A 16,094-nucleotide genomic window follows, 5' to 3' on the forward strand; every position below is an offset into this window, starting at 1 on the left:
TAGACCATTTCCCACAAACGTATTCTGTATGGTTCTCTGTGGATCCCAGATTCTGGGCACTTTGATAAAATCAAGCTATTGGGGTGGAATAGACATGTGACTGCATCTTTATATGTTCAGGTTTTAAATTAGTGGTGTTAAGTAGTGCAATCACAGAAAAATTTTGTGTTTTGGATAATTAATGATTAGGTTGAGCCAATAGAAACCATGAGGAACTGAAAAAGTGAAAGAGCAAGAATACATAGAAGGTATCAAGCTGTCCTTAATGAAAATGCTAGATGTGTGACTTTTTTCTTTGCTTAGGACACCATCTGCAACAGTGACTTCTAATCGTCTGGCTCCAGTGGGTGTAAGTTGGGCAGACAAAGTGAAAGCAAACCATATAGCAACGGTCACCAGTTCAGAGATGGCAACAACACAAAAATGCATACCAACACCAGTGCAGAAAACTTCACGGAGGAATGGCAAGTGTCTATAAGTGACCTGATTAGTAATGTGCCTAATGGCCATGTGCATAGATTTATATGCATGTGCAAGATGCGACTTCTTAGGTATTGAACTTCTAGAGCAGTGGTCTCCAAACTTTTCCCCCTCATGAACCACTTGAAAGTTGCAGATGGTCTTGGTGGACCATTTAATGATTTTCCTGCCTGACATAGCAATTGCAATGCACTGTGCTAGATGCTCTGTGATTCTTCACTGTATTTTTATTGCTGCTTTTATTTCTTTCATTGTATTACAATTAGCATTTTGAAGTTGGAAATGTTAAAGTTATGGTTGAATAATTGTTGTGTGTGTGTGTGTGTGTGTATATATATATATATATGCACATTACATAGAATTCAAATTGTAATATATTAAAGAAGCATTAAAATTACAATTAAAAAACTATGAATATTTAATTTGAGCATGCCACAGACAGTCCACGCACCACATTTTGGGAACCCCTGTTCTAGAGATACTGTGGAAGCTGACAAACTTGGAGAAATGACAGCTTTAGAAACTCATGCTAACAAGTGCTGTTAAGTGCTATTTTCATATTGATTTTATGCTGCTTCATAATGGCTTTAGGCTGTTTGTGTGTTACTTAAGTCCAGCCTTCCCCCACCCTGATGCCTTCCAGGTGTTTTGCACTTCAGCTCTCGTTAGCCTCAACATGAAATCATAGATTGGTGAAGACTGGTTTAGTATTGATAATTTTTATTATTAGTTTAGTTTGTATTTATTGATTTTGTTTCATTTTTTTCAAAAAATAATTTCAATCACTGGAAAAACTTGGTTAATTGGGCAGTGTAGACAAAGATCATACATACCGTATATTCTGGCGTATAAGACTACTTTTTAATCCAGGAAAATCTTCTCAAAAGTCGGGGGTCGTCTTATACGCCGGGTGGAGAATCTGCAGTCGAGTATACCTCAAACTCTATATTTTAACTGGAAAAGTTGGGGGTCATCTTATATGCCCAGTCGTCTTATACGCCGGAATATATGGTAAACTAGACACTGTCCAAATACAAAAATGGAAATAGAGATTTATCAGGGACAGGTACAAGAAAATACAAGGCTGGCCCTGTAAGAAGCAACAGTTGGAGCTGCATTGCTCCGTGTTTGTGCCAAGAGTTACTGTTGATGTTTATCCATTAAAAACTAAGTATTTCTTTTGTTTGGACAAGTTAAAAAGATATAGCTTAGTAATCCATCTGACTATTTCAGAGGGGTAGGCTTGTTAGTTTGTTTTTGCTGTAAGAGTCTTAAAAGACTGACAGATTTATTTTGGCGTGAACGCTGGTGTGTGCAATTTTGTGCCACAATAAAACTGTTCGTTTTTAAGGTGTCACAAGCTTCCTTCCTGCATTCATTGCTGACTACTAAACTAAATGTAAAGAATTAGAATATTAAGGGCTTTTTTCTTACATAATTAAAACGTACTGTATTTTCTTCTTCTTTGTTTTAAAATTCTCATAGACTCTTTATACATCATCATGGGCACCAGGGACCACTATTTAAAAAAAAAACCAAAAAGTGTTGCGTTTCACAGGTTTAGTTAGACAAGTGGCCCCACAAGAGCAGCGTTTGGCTAATATTTTCAAGAAAAAGCTGATAGGTAGACCGTGTGCCTGTACACAATGTTAAAAGAGATAATGGATGACATGTTATTTGAGTACAGATCGAATCCTATCTGGCTGTAGTTTCTCTTGCTTTAAAAGTTTGTCTGGATTTTATACTGAGAGCCTGGAGTTCCTTAACAGGTTAATTCCTTATTTGTGTTCTATTAGTGACCTAATAATTCAATATCTACTCAGTAGTAATTCTATTGATTTTAATATCAACACTCTACATACAGGGTGGAAAACTTGTGGTTCTTTGGGTGCTATTGATAAAAAATAAAAATGTAGCACCATTCATTTAAAAAAGTCATTCATTTAAGTAATCATAAAAGTACTACTTAAAATTTAATAACAGTGAACCAGATATTGAGTGAGTGATTCATTATATTTCTATGCCACTTTTCATTCAAATGAATCACAAAGCATCTTACAAACAATAAATAACAACAAGCTAGAACATGGGTTTTGGGATTTGAACATCACAGCCTATTGGCTGGGATCAGAAGCCCTGGGGTAGTGTTTGCACATGCATCCAGGCAGCTGGTTCCTTGGCTCACACTCCTCTCTGAGGAGGGACTTAATTAATCAGGAAGCAGGGCACAGGAGTCACACTGGACCCCAGAAAACCCTCACATGAACAGAAGGCAGCAGTTTAGGATTTAGGAGCAATATAAGATTCACTGAGATACAGTATAGACTGTTTGGAACCAACTCATTTTGAGAACCTGTGTATTTAACTCTTGCTGAATTTGGGATCCTGCCCTTGTGTGGACCTGTTTCTGATCCACAATAGGACTTGTCCTCTTATTCCTCTCGATTCCTTGACTCCTAAGCTTACTTGGGAATCTTGGATGAGACACTTTGTAGAAAGACTTTTGAAAGTCCAAGTAAACCGCTGTCTGATGTTTGTTGACACTCAAAGAACTCTACTAGGGTAGTAAGAGAGCACTTGCCCTAGGTGGTCAAGTTGGTTGAGAGCTATTTGTTCTACCTCCAACTCCTATTAGAGTGGGCTGAAGCGCAGGAAATGAGTCTGTTTCCCTTTTGCAATTACCGGCTGCTGGATAAGGTTGTGAAGCAGATCCTTTAGATCAGGGTAGCCAATGTTGTATCCTCCAGATGTTAAACTCCACCTGTCCTCAGCCCCAACCAGCATCACCAGTAGTCAGGGCTGAGGAGAGTGAGTCCACAATATCTGGTGAGCACCATGTTGGCTATCTTTGTTCTAGTAAAATATTCTCAATGAGTGTGAGCTAACTAATGGTAGAAGACAACACTGTGTGACAGATCTCTTTGAAAGAGATGTTTTAATATCAGGAACCGAAAGCTTACCATAGTGCAAAGGGGCCCTTTTCTTACTAGTCTTGTTAATAGGGTTGCAGGACAGTTCTTCCAGATGCAGTAATGTTGGAGGCATAACACCTAAGTGGCTTTGGGAGGTGGGGGTGGTGGGGGCTTGCAATAACAGATGGTTTGTCACTTCAGTGTAATACAAGAAGAAGCTGAGAGTGGGAAGCTCAGATGTGACTAGAAAATGGTCAGAATACCCCAATGAATTATTCATTGACAAAACTGGGCATGTAACACAATCCAGCTTGTGATACCCAGTGTGGGCTTGCCCATAAAGTGCCCCACACTTAACTAAAACAAAAACCTTCTCCTTTCTAGTTTCAGTTTGTGGTCTTAGTATGGACACTCCCATCCAACCTCAAAGTGTATGTCTGGTATTAATGGCACCGACAGCACGCCCTGTTAAGTCATGTAATGTAAAGCACCATTTTTAAAAGGCATATTTCCTATTTATGCTGCCCTCCAGATGTTGTGATCTGCAGTTCCCATCGGCCCTGACCATTGACCATGCTAACTGCAGATGATGGGTGTTGCAATCCAACAATGCCTGGAGGGCACTGGTTTTTAATATATATATATATCTGAGAACTGCATTGTAAACTCCAAATGATAGCTATGTTCCAGGCTCTCTTGGCGGGCCCTGCATGCTGGTTTCTCTAATCCATCTGTTTAGCCACTGTGATAACAGGATGCTGGACTAGATGGGCCATTGGCTTTACTTAGAGTACAATATTGTAAGTGTACGTAGCCCTGGATCAAGATGGATCTTTGATGTCCTGCCTGCCTTGAGGGGGTGTGATTGTTTGCTCCAGTGACAACTGTGCTTGGCTTGGCAGTGGAGGGAGGCCCTCTGGGGTGGAATTGGAGGAGGGAAGCAGACCTGCCTCCCAGACTCACTGTCCCTTGGGTCTCCTCTTTCTCTGCCGCTTTACGGACTGTGCCTCGGGGTGGTTCAACAACCTACTCCTCTGTCTTCTGGGTGTTCAGTCCCTCTCTCTGAAGCGGAGCCTGGACCATGACACAGCTCCATCTTTACCAGGATAGAGTCCAGAGGGGCCCTGGTTCCATCTTTCCTGATAGCCTCTGTTTTTAGAAGGCTACCCTGGACATGATTTGGTTAAAAATGAGAGGGTGGGAAGTCAGGGCATGGGGCTTGGGGTTGTCATTAAAGGCCGCTCCTTTACCCCCTCAATTTGGTGACTGTTCTTTACTACTTCTCTTAATTCTTCCTTCAGGCGAATCTTTTCCACTTTGCCCCTTCCCATCTGCCCCCATGTTTGAGCAGTTTGCTACAGATAATATTTCTTCTCAGTGCTTTTTGACTTGACTTTGCATCTCTCTGTGGTCATGAGGAGCCTTGAGAAAACTTAGTGTACAGTAATGATTATATATCTCAAACTCTATATGTTATAGTGGCCTTTGCTTGCAAATCAGGACAACAAGGTTTTTATCAGTTTCCTGTGTGTGATTTGTTATTCTGCCTGAATAGCTATTCTTTATAGATCCTTCTCATTTCTTATTGAAATGCTTCTTTAAAACCTTTTAGATATAAAAGTTGCATTAACAAATATTCATAATCAACATCTTGCTTTCTTTGGGTACTAAATTTTGATTTGAATTTGCCTCTTATGACCATTTTTCTTTTATTGTTTTTATATTTTATAACTTTCTAATGTTTGTGTTGGCAGTATCCTTGCCTAATGGATGAGTTCCAGTTTTTAAACAGCATTTCTTTTCAAATAGTGCTCTATACTCTTTAAGTGCCTCCACCCCAGGTCACACAAACCATGCTCGTCCTAAAGAGTAAAATTCCCCTGGAGATAAAGATTTGTTTATAAAACCCATGTTACTTTTAAATTTAATTTAAGTCAGCTTCTGTTGGTGCATTTAGAATTGCTAAATCATTCCCCCCCCCTTTAATATGCAGTGCTCAGAATCACACATTGCCTCCTATTAAGTTAGACCATGGGCCAAATCTAGCCCAAGCGTGTCTACCTCAGGGTAGCCAACTTGGTGCCCCCCCATGTTCTGCTGGACTCCAATTCCTATCAGCTCCAGCCAGAATGGCCAACGTTCAGGGGTGACAGGAGTTTTCGTTCAGCAGCAGCTGGCTGGAATGCACCACTCTGGAAGCAAATCTCCAGTGTCTCCATCATGGAAAGATCTTGCCCAGCTCTGCTGCCTGTTGCTGGGAACTGAGCTCAGGGCGTTCTGCATGCAAGGCGTGTCCTCTACCACTTAGCTGAGGCCCTTCTTACATATCGGACACACTTGGCTCTATCCATGCAAATTTACCCTGTAAAAGTTCTTTTAGTCTTTAAGATGCCACAGGCCTCTCTCTGTTGCTTTTAAAAATTCATAGCGCCTATGCAAATTTAAGTGCTGTGTGGCTCCATTTGCAGAATCAGAGCAGGAAAGTCAACTAGTTAAGGTATTTGATACACACATCCCTTTGCCAGAAAACGTCCTCCTGACAGGAATATTTGAGGAATTAGTTCTTTGTGAATTTCAATATGGGTAGACCTAATCAAGGCACAGATTGGAACATAATTTTGTTTTATTTATATACTATAAATATTCTATACTGCCCTTCATCTGAGGATTACAGGGTGGTTTATAATGTAAAAACACAAAAAAGCACAGCACAGTAACAAACCAAAACAGTAAAAGGCCACAAGACTATTTAAGTAGCCATAGCTATTCTTTGGATTTCGCAATGCAGTTTTCAGATAAAAAATAAAAAATAAAAAATGCATATTATAAGATAAGGTATACGTGTTTTAGAAAAATTGAAATACCGGCTTTTCTGCAGTTTTTATTTTTATTTATTTTTTTAATTATGAGGAAGTGGAACAGAACTGATTTAGGCATAAAGACTCAGGAGGTTGTAGACTCTCCTCCCATGAAGGTTTTTAAGCAGAGTTTGGATGGCCATCTGACCTTTGGGGGTACCTAAAACCCCCACAATTCTATGATTCCATGACACAAACAGACTAACCTGCTCGTCCTTCCTGATTTATGTGTGCCCAGATATTTGTACTCAATCTTGCTTTTAATTTATTGCTTTGCTTTTTAATGGTGCAATGTAGAGCAGAGGGATGCTGAAGGATGGGAAACAGTCCATCGTGGAAGACCTGTGAGATCCAAGTCTTCTGCTTTGGCCACAAAACCAACTTCATGTACAGAGTTATCACGGTTCAAGGATGACAGCGACAAAGAAAATGTAGCTCTTCGTCCATCAGGGAATAAACAGAAGGCCTTGCTAAATGAAGAGAGTCTATCTAAAACTGTAGAACCTGCCCCCAAAGATTCTTGCTGTCTGTATGAGCACCCCCTTGCTGAAAGGACTCAGGTACATGCAGTTGTTTCTTGGTTATACTCTCCCCCCCAAAAAAAAAGAATATTTTGAGCTAACTATTGCAAGTAAAATTATTAAGCATTAGGTACTGGCGGGTGGCGCTATGGGTTAAACCACAGAGCCTGGGGCTTGCTGATCAGAAGGTTGGCGGTTCGAATCCCCGCAATGGGGTGAGCTCCCGTTGCTTGGTCCCAGCTCCTGCCCACCTACCGGTAGCAGTTCGAAAGCACGTCAAAGTGCAAGTAGATAAATAGGTACCGCTCCGGTGGGAAGGTAAACGGCGTTTCCGTGCGCTGCTCTGGTTTGCCAGAAGCGGCTTAGTCATGCTGGCCACATGACCCGGAAGCTGTATGCCGGCTCCCTACCTCGGCCAGTAACGCGAGATGAGCGCCGCAACCCCAGAGTTGGACATGACTGGACCCAATGGTCAGGGTTCCTTTTACCTTTACCTTACTCACTATAAAAAGAAAATTAATGCTGGAGATTAAGAAATTAATGTTCCTTGAAAGACCAGCATCTCCAACAGCTTTTAGTAAATTCAGTATTTGTAAAAACAAACAAACAAACAAACCCTCAATTTTAATTATTACAAGTGTGTAAAGTATTTCAAGCTATGCTAAGTGTCAGGGAACTGTCCCTGGCTCAGCGCAAGGTGGTGGAAGGGCTTTTGGGATGACCCCACCTGACCAGCAGCACCTCCTCCTTCAGCAGAGGAAGCAGCGAGGTCTCCAGTGGGGAGAGACAGGCAGCTCAGAGGCTGGAGAGCAGAGGCTCTGGGGATGTTGGAGAGACCTTGCATTCCCCTCGCCCCATGGGCGAGGGGGGAGACACGCCATTTCCGTCACCCCAAGTGCGCAGAGGGGTGAAACGTAAGGAGGGGAGGCGGAGATTTCGTATACCGAAACTCTTAGGTTGGGGTCACAGCTGGAAGGGGCCACTCCCGGATTCTGCGAGTGACTGATACAGACATGAACTTGTAGCTCTGCACTGTAAATAGTATGCACAATAAAACTGTTAAAAGACAAGACGGAGTTTTGGCTGTTTACTCACGAGCAACCACCCAGCGGACCTTACACTAAGCAATGAACTCTTATGTAGGGTAGAAATGACAAAATCCCTCAAGCAGAATTTGCTCTTGGTCAAATGTATGTGTGTGGTTGTGTTTGGAAGCTCAATACCTATCTCTGTCTATCTTGCATATTAGTTCACAGCCCGTGTCCTTGAGGACATCAAGATCTCTGAGAAGAGCAACAGTTCTCTGCTTCCATCTTCTGAAGTGCCTGTGGTTCTCATAGAGGCTGAACATACTTCAAAAAGTCTTCAGGTGGAAGAAATAATCTCTACTGATTCCAGGAGCGATGGAGGGAGTCAAACAGAAAAAAATAAGATTGAAAGCGAAATGGACCCTGCAGATATTTCAAATGTGAGCGCTTGCAGATGGGCAAGATGATCTGTTCTAAAAACAAGTCCCCAAATTTAATGGCATGCAGTAAATAGTTACCACCTTCCCCTTCTTTAACACAGCTGTATTAGTCAAGTATGAGGGGATATAATGCAGTGGTAATGCCTGGTAGAAGGTCACAGGTTCAATCCCCTAGCATCTCCAAGATGGTAGCAGAGCCATCAGTGCATCTGCAAGCATCTAATGGCAACAGTTGTGGCACTTCTGACAGGGCCTGGGAGTGAAACTAGAGGAAGAGCTGTTTGGCTGATTTTTAGCAGGTCCAGTGGTGAATCTTGTTTGTTTGTTTTTAAGGTCCAGAAGGGGCGCCCAATACAAATGCTGCCTACGTATAAATGTAGGAAAGCAGTTACCTACTCCTAGCAGTTCGAAAGCATACCAGTGTGAGTAGATAAATAGGTACTGCTGTGGCAGGAAGGTAAATGGTGTTTCCCTGCGCTCTGGCAGTCGACATGGTATTCCGTGTGCCAGAAGCGGTTTAATCATGCTGGCCACATGACCTGGAACAGCTGCTGTGGACAAACGCTGGCTCCCTCGGCCTGAAAGCAGAGATGAGCGCCCCACCCCATAGTCAAATTTGACTGAACTTAACCATTCAGGGGTCCTTTACCTTACCTACTCCAGTTATATACCACCTCTGAGGGAAAGGGAGGAATGGAAAGTCAGATAGCTGGATATATGAATGATGGGGGTGAAATACCATCAGGTTGACACTTGGCATGGGAGAATCATTTACATAGCAGTAAAGCATTTTCAGGCTTCCAGCTGAATTCTGATTTTGGTTTTGCATCTCTAGTCCATGGCTGAAGTTCTTGCTAAAAAAGAGGAGCTAGCAGATCGACTGGAAAAGGCCAATGAAGAGGCCATTGCAAGTGCCATTGCAGAAGAAGAACAGTTAACCAGAGAAATCGAAGCCGAGGAGAACAATTACATAAACATTGAAACAGACAATGACAGTGATTTCTCCGTGAGTTTTCTGCATGTGTTGAAATAATTTATAGTGGATCAGGTTCCCAAGACAGGCTAGAATTTGACAATAGTTTAACATATTTGTATAGTTTTCAATGTAGCAAAGTAACTGTCTTTACACGGGTTCTAGCATGACTGGAATTAGTTTCCAGGCTCAATTTAAGGTGCTGTTCATCATCATTGTTATTGTTGTTATCATATTTGCATATAAGGTATTTGTTTTTTGAAGTGAAGAAAAGAAAAAAGGAGAAAAAAGAAATATATATATCACTATAGCAATTGTTAACAATTAACAATTTCAATTTTTAACCTACTGAGTTTTTATCACAATTTTTATCACTGAGATCCAATTTTCATTATACTTGTCCATGCAAAGTCAAGTTTATAAGCCATCCGTGGCGTAAACTCATAGGTGGCAAGTGTAAACAGATCTTCATTCCATTGAATACCGGTAAATGGAGCCCTATATTTATCTTTCCAGTGTAAATGCAACAATATCAGTCTTTTGGCCATAGTAACGGCACGGAGAATCCATTTCCGTTCTCAGAATATAATCCTCTGAAATTTTTAGCTTTTTCCATACAGTGATATTTTATATAATCCATTGCTTTCCCCCAAAACTTAGTAAGTATAGGACATTGTAAAAATACATGTTTTAAAGAAAGCACCTTTCTTGACCTTAAAAGCCCTATATGGCTCAGGAATGCTACTTCCCATATAGACCTGCCCAAGTTGTCTTCTGAAGCCAGGATGCCCAATCCAAGAAGCTAATGCCATCAGCTACTGCTGTTGCCCTGAGATGATACTGTATCATTTGTGTGTGTTTGTATTTTAAATTGTAAATGCCTTAGGTGCCTTAATAGAAAAGGTGTTCAAAAATGCAGTGAATGATAAATAATCTATAGACTTCTGGAGGTGCTGAACTTCTGCTCCCATTATCCCTGACCATGAGCTATGCCTGCTGGGGTTGATGAGAGTTGGCATCTGGCAACATCTGGAGGGCCCTGAGTTAGCCACTCCTGCTTTAAACTATGGTTAGTGAGAACAAGCCAGGATCAAATCATACTTTCAGATCCTGCCTTGTTCTCAAACCATAGTTTTAAAAACCTTCAGTTCCCAAGTTTGGTCCTAACAGAACTGAGGTTAGGTTAAAATGGAAAGCTATACCTCACAGGTGTGAAAGGAGGGCAGGAAGAATGTGTGAGGCCCATCCTGCTTTTTCTCACAGCAAAAACATTGGTTTCCTATTATGTCTGAAGTGGGCCACAATAGCGGCAACAGCTGCCTTTTGTGTTTGTCTGCTATTTTAAAGGAGACTGGAAGAAAGGTGCTCTTGAACATTTGATTTATTTTTGCATTTATATATAGTTTGCATGGAATCGTGAGTGTAAGAAAGGTTTCTTTTCCAAATAGAAAGTTCGGTTTCTGTTTTCTGTTTTGCACTATGGAATTTTAGGCTGGCATGGTCAGTGGAAGCACATCTTTCTGTGGAATTTCCATGGACTGGAATGATGTCCTGGCAGACTATGAAGGTAAACTTCCTTGTCCAGAAATGTGAATTAACAATATCAGAGCGCATGTCTTAAGGCTTTCATTCTCTCACCCACTCCTTTATTCCCCTTGCTTTTTAATCACAATAAATTTGTGAGAGTGATAACCATCGCCAAAGTTTGGTGTACCATGCAAATATTATCAGGCAAGTGGTTTTGATATTAATGCAATTGTTTAATTAAAAAGCAACAACCTATGGAATAATAGAAGGGAACAGTTTCACTATTGTTCCAGAGTTCTCTCTTTGGTCATTTCTATTCTGATTACATTCCAGAATGGAACAAATTCTGTACATGCACTATTCCTTTGATTTGTTTTTAAAACTTTATTGTATTTTTGATAACGAAGGGCAAGTTTGAACATCACATTAAACCATGGTTTGCCACAAACATATCAGTTGCAGCTTCCCACTAGCATCCAAGAGAAACAAACCACAAGCCCTGGCTTAGCATTATGTCCAAATCAAGGGTTTTGGTTTTTTCCACTCCAGATAAACTACAGTCTGTAGCCAAGGTTTGTTCTTAGATTACAGAACATGGTTTGTTTGAGTGAAACAAACTTCAAACCATAAGCCAGGGATCATGATTTGTTTCTCCCGTGCATCAGAGGGGAGGAGCAGCATCCAAGGTCATTTGGTTCAGGGTAAACCATTAACTATGATTGACTATGATGTGTGAACAAGACCAAAGTCACCAACGTTACGGCACAAGTGCTACAACAGTCAACAATTTTAGAATGTACTCGTTGAGAGTGGCATGGCCAATTGGGAGTAGGATCATGTACCAGAGTATATATTAGACAATATTAAGGATATTTTGCTTCCCATATGCTAGCTTTTACTTTAAAAAGGGATCCTGCTTTTGTGCAGCTCGTGAATCATGGCGTCAAAATAACACTTGGGGCGACATTGTAGAAGAAGAACCAGCTCGTCCACCCGGCCATGGAATACACATGCACGAGAAACTCTCCTCACCATCTCGCAAGAGGTCTTTAATATTTTTAAACTTTTGGTATAGAATAAGCTCAACAGGATCAAATTCCATAGTTGAATTATATATTAATTATTAGAGCATAGGAAGCTGCCTTTTATGAAGTCATACTATTTGTTTGTTTGTTTGTTTGTCCATCTAACCCAGCCTTCCCTATTCTGACTGGCAGTGTTTCTTCAGGGTCTCAGGCAGAGGAGCTGCTCAGAGTGCTGCTGCCACCACCAGAGAAGCTCACCAAATTTATCTTGTCTTTATCGTTTCTTTTTAACTCCCAACATAATGAGATGGCCATTGAGGCAAACTCTCCACTAATTACTTCAGACCCCATATGTGATAGCGGTTCCTTATGGTCCTTTATCACTAAACCAAGGTGCTATTTTTCTAGAAAAAGAGGTGCCAGAACTGACCATGAACACCTTCCTTGCGCCCACCTGAGAGGTGCCAGAACTGAGGTCTAGTGAGTTCTGGCTGGAAAAAAGCCCTGCTAAATCATATGTATAGTTGAACAGAAAGAACACTAGGTTGAATGGTACCTTAGAGCTTAACATATCTGAGAGTTGAATCTTGATTACCGTATTTTTTTGTCTATAAGATGCCCCTATGTATTTGGGGGGACTCATATTTAAGAAAATAGGGGGAGATGGCACCATGTATAAGATGCCTCCTAATTTTTGACATTATTTTTTAGGAAAAAAGCCTAGTCTTATACACGGAAAAATACGGTAATTTCCAGAGGGTTTTTGGCGCTGCACATTGCCACCCTGAACGTCACCCCTGTTGTTGCTTGACCATGTGGTAAATCACTTCAGTTGTGATCCCAAAGGGCCTGCACAGGACACATGCAGCAGGGCTTTTCTGTCCACCACCCAGTCTTTCTTCAGATCCAAATATATTTTTGAGGGTAGAAGAAAGCCCTTCCATGTGCTTCCATGGTGAATAGAAAGTTTTGAGGTTTGTTTCAGTGATAATCCTTGCTAAATTGATGGACTCAACTAAATTCAATTCATTAATTTAAATGGGCCTACTCTGAGTAGCATTTCCTTGGGTATACTATTCCAAAATTATGTTCAGTGCCTGAACTAGATATTTGTGAGAGATTTCTTCAATTGTTGCCCAGTAACATAAGTTTCAGTTATCCCCATGTACCTTTATTTTGGTTCATTGTCCCATTGGCCTTTTCAAATATTTATTTCAAAAGGACGATAGCAGAATCTAAAAAGAAACATGAAGAAAAGCAGATGAAAGCTCAACAGCTGAGAGAGAAACTGCGTGAAGAGAAAACGCTAAAGCTTCAGAAATTAATAGAACGGGTAAGTTTGCTGTAGTTTAGCTTTTCATGCTCCATTGTGACTCATAATCATACCTTTTGTTAGATCTTTGGGCCACATTCATGCCTTTGGGAACAACTGGTCAATGCACATTCGGAAGAGCATTCTCCAAAAATATGATGGTTGGTGTCGGGAGCCTCCAAAGGCAGCAGAGAGCCGGCTGGGGTGGAGGGAGGCACCTGGGATGCTGAGAGTACCCAAGTCCGCCCGAGGAGCCCAGAGACTTCCCGTGGGAGCGATAGGTAGGGAGAGAGTTCCGTGGTGGAAGGGCAGTCAGACGCTGCAGGGTCCCAACACCAATTCAGCAGTTCAGGGACCGAGGGGGAAACGGTAGTTCCGTCGCCCCAATTACGCAGGGGGCTCAAACGGAAAGAGGAAAGGAGGAGACTGGGGGTCCCCAGGATTTTTTGTTGGAGGCACCATCGGAAAGCGCCACTTCCGGAATCTGAGAGTGACTAAGGCAGTCATGGAAATTTGGAGCTCTGTCTTGTACATATCTGTATAATAAAACTGATGTAAATATACAGATCCTGAGTCATCGCCTCTTACTCGTGAGGAGCACCACGAACCCTTACAGTTGGATTGCAGAGGTCCACATATAGTGTTTGACACGGCAGCTGGGGATTTCAGAAGCCCTTTCTCGCTTTAACCCCTCATATTCCCTGAAAAGATTTTCCTGAGTTGCAGGGGACCCTCAGGGAACAATGTGTGATGAGGATGGAAATCATTGGCCTCCCTTCTATGTGGATGTGATTATTATCTGCTCATCCACAATGTACTAAGGTGGGTGTGTCTGTGAATAGGAGCTCAGTGTATTGTTCAAGTCCTTTCAGCTTGAAGGTGTTCTGAATACAGCGGGCTGGATCCAGTTTGTCCTTCTACGGCTCTTGCCTTGCTGAATCAGACCAATGCCTTAAATAGTCCAGCATTGTGTTCTCACAGTGGCATCCAGATGCCTGTGAGAAGCTAGGCCAGTGTTTCTCAACTTAGGGTCCCCAGCTGTTGTTGGACCTACATCTCCCATCACTCTTGACTACTGGTCTTGCTAGCTAGGGATGATGGGAATTGTAGTCCAACAAGAGCTGGGGACCCAAGGTTGAGAAACACTGAGCTAGGCAGAACCTGAGGGTAACAGCCCCTCCCTACTTGTGATTCCCAGTAATTGGTATTCAGAAGCATACTGAATATTTCAGTAGTACAGTGGTGCCTTGGTTCTCAAACTTAATCTGTTCCGGAAGTCCGTTCCTAAACCAAAGCATTCCAAAAACAAGGCACACTTTCCCATAGAAGGTAATGCAAACTGGATTAATCCGTTCCAGACTTTTAAAGACAACTCCTAAAACAGCAATTTAACATGAATTTTACTAGACCACTGATCCATAAAATAAAAGCAATAATCAATGTAAAAAGGTAAAGGTAAAGGGACCCCTGACCATTAGGTCCAGTCGTGTCCAACTCTGGGGATAAAATAAATAAGACAGTATTGTAGATGATAAAAATTGAAATTTTTTTTTCTTACCTGCACTGATGATAGTCATTGTTTGAAGGTGGGGTTTATATCCATTTCTGCAGTCACGCAATCAATCAGTAGCTGAACTGGCTTCCATACAGTCACAAAAACAAATTAACCAAAAAAGCCTCAAAAACAAATTAACCAAAAAAGCCTCAAAAACAAAAATGCAAAATAAATGGCAAAAACAAAAGCGCCAAACTTAATCCGTTCTGGAAGTCCATTTGACTTCCGAAATGTTCAAAAACCAAGGTGCAGGTTCTGATTGGTGCAGGCCCCCTGGAAACAGTAGCCGACAGCTGCATCGGATGTTCAGCTTCCGAAAAATGTTCGAAAACTGGAACACTTACTTCCGGGTTTTTGGCATTTGAGAACCAAGGCACCACTGTACAGAACACTGTACTTTGTAGACCCCAAACCCGCATGCTTCCTTCCCCTCTTGGGAGCTCTGATTTGCTCCCTCCCTTCCTGGTTTGTGGTAACCATGATTTGGCCTCATGTCCAAATTAGGCAAACTATGTTTTGTGCAAACTAGGAAGGGGAAAATTGGGGCGCACAACAGAAAGAGAGGAGGTAATACACAAACCTGAGACTAGTTTCCTACCCCGTGTAATATGATTTAGAGGAGCATTTTAATGTACCTGATGGTGAGAAACAGCTCCACCTTCAATGTCTGTTTCTGTTCTTCCAACCCTCCTTAAAGCATTTAGACTATAAATTACTCAGATACTTAAGCGATGACATCCTGTAAAATTATATTTTCCTGATCTTTGTCTGTCATGCAAATATTTTCCGTAGCATGGGATTGATGCTGGTAAATATTACCTGAGGTTTCAAGGTTCATTTGCTTCTCTTACGTTAAGTGAAGTGAGAGCTTTTGTCAGGTTGTGTATGGCGTTATGTTAGACCTTTTAAAATGTTGACATGCATTAAACTTGGAATGATTGCCAACTCATGAAATATGAGATTTATGACATCTTTCCTTAACTCCATTTTCCTCATGGTTGGTGCCATAAATGCTAACCTTGATTGAAAGACTTCACAATATCTTCACTATTCAGTTTTGAGTTAGGCTGACATTGCTCCAAGATTACTCTAAGCAGTATTTCTAATGGCACTTAAATGGTTATATTTATTGAATTGTTGGCAGAAAAGTGGAATAAAAATATCCTGAGAATTTAACACAATATAGACCTATAGCAAGCCATAAATCATGATTTACTGTGCTTAATCAAATCTTGTCTACTTCATTGCTGCTGACTCATGTAGGGAGGAAATAAGCCATGATCCCGACTTAGCATTATGTCCAAACCTGAGATTCTGGGTTTCTTCATTCTCATTAAGTTACATTCTGTAGCCTAAGTTTATTTTTAGCTTACTAATCATGGTTTCAATCCTCAGTTTGATTGTACTTGCTAAGCCAGGGATATAGGAAACAAACAGCCCAGAATTACCCATTCACAGTATAG

At 41.3% G+C, this 16,094-nt stretch overlaps 1 protein-coding gene across 3 annotated transcripts in view; it reads left to right on the top strand.

Annotated features, from left to right (window-relative positions):
- SCAPER (S-phase cyclin A associated protein in the ER) overlaps nt 1-16,094 on the top strand; it is a 199,250-nt gene that overhangs the window by 34,811 nt on the left and 148,345 nt on the right. For all 3 annotated transcript variants that reach the window (XM_033160917.1, XM_033160918.1, XM_033160916.1), the window contains 7 exons: nt 304-464; nt 6,548-6,810; nt 8,021-8,239; nt 9,075-9,245; nt 10,704-10,779; nt 11,667-11,784; nt 12,986-13,097. In XM_033160917.1, coding sequence (XP_033016808.1) covers nt 304-464; nt 6,548-6,810; nt 8,021-8,239; nt 9,075-9,245; nt 10,704-10,779; nt 11,667-11,784; nt 12,986-13,097 — 1,120 coding nt within the window. The remainder of the gene's footprint in view (nt 1-303; nt 465-6,547; nt 6,811-8,020; nt 8,240-9,074; nt 9,246-10,703; nt 10,780-11,666; nt 11,785-12,985; nt 13,098-16,094) is intronic.

Source organism: Lacerta agilis, chromosome 9 (assembly GCF_009819535.1).
Source record: "Lacerta agilis isolate rLacAgi1 chromosome 9, rLacAgi1.pri, whole genome shotgun sequence".
In the NCBI taxonomy this organism is placed as follows: Eukaryota; Metazoa; Chordata; class Lepidosauria; order Squamata; family Lacertidae; genus Lacerta; species Lacerta agilis.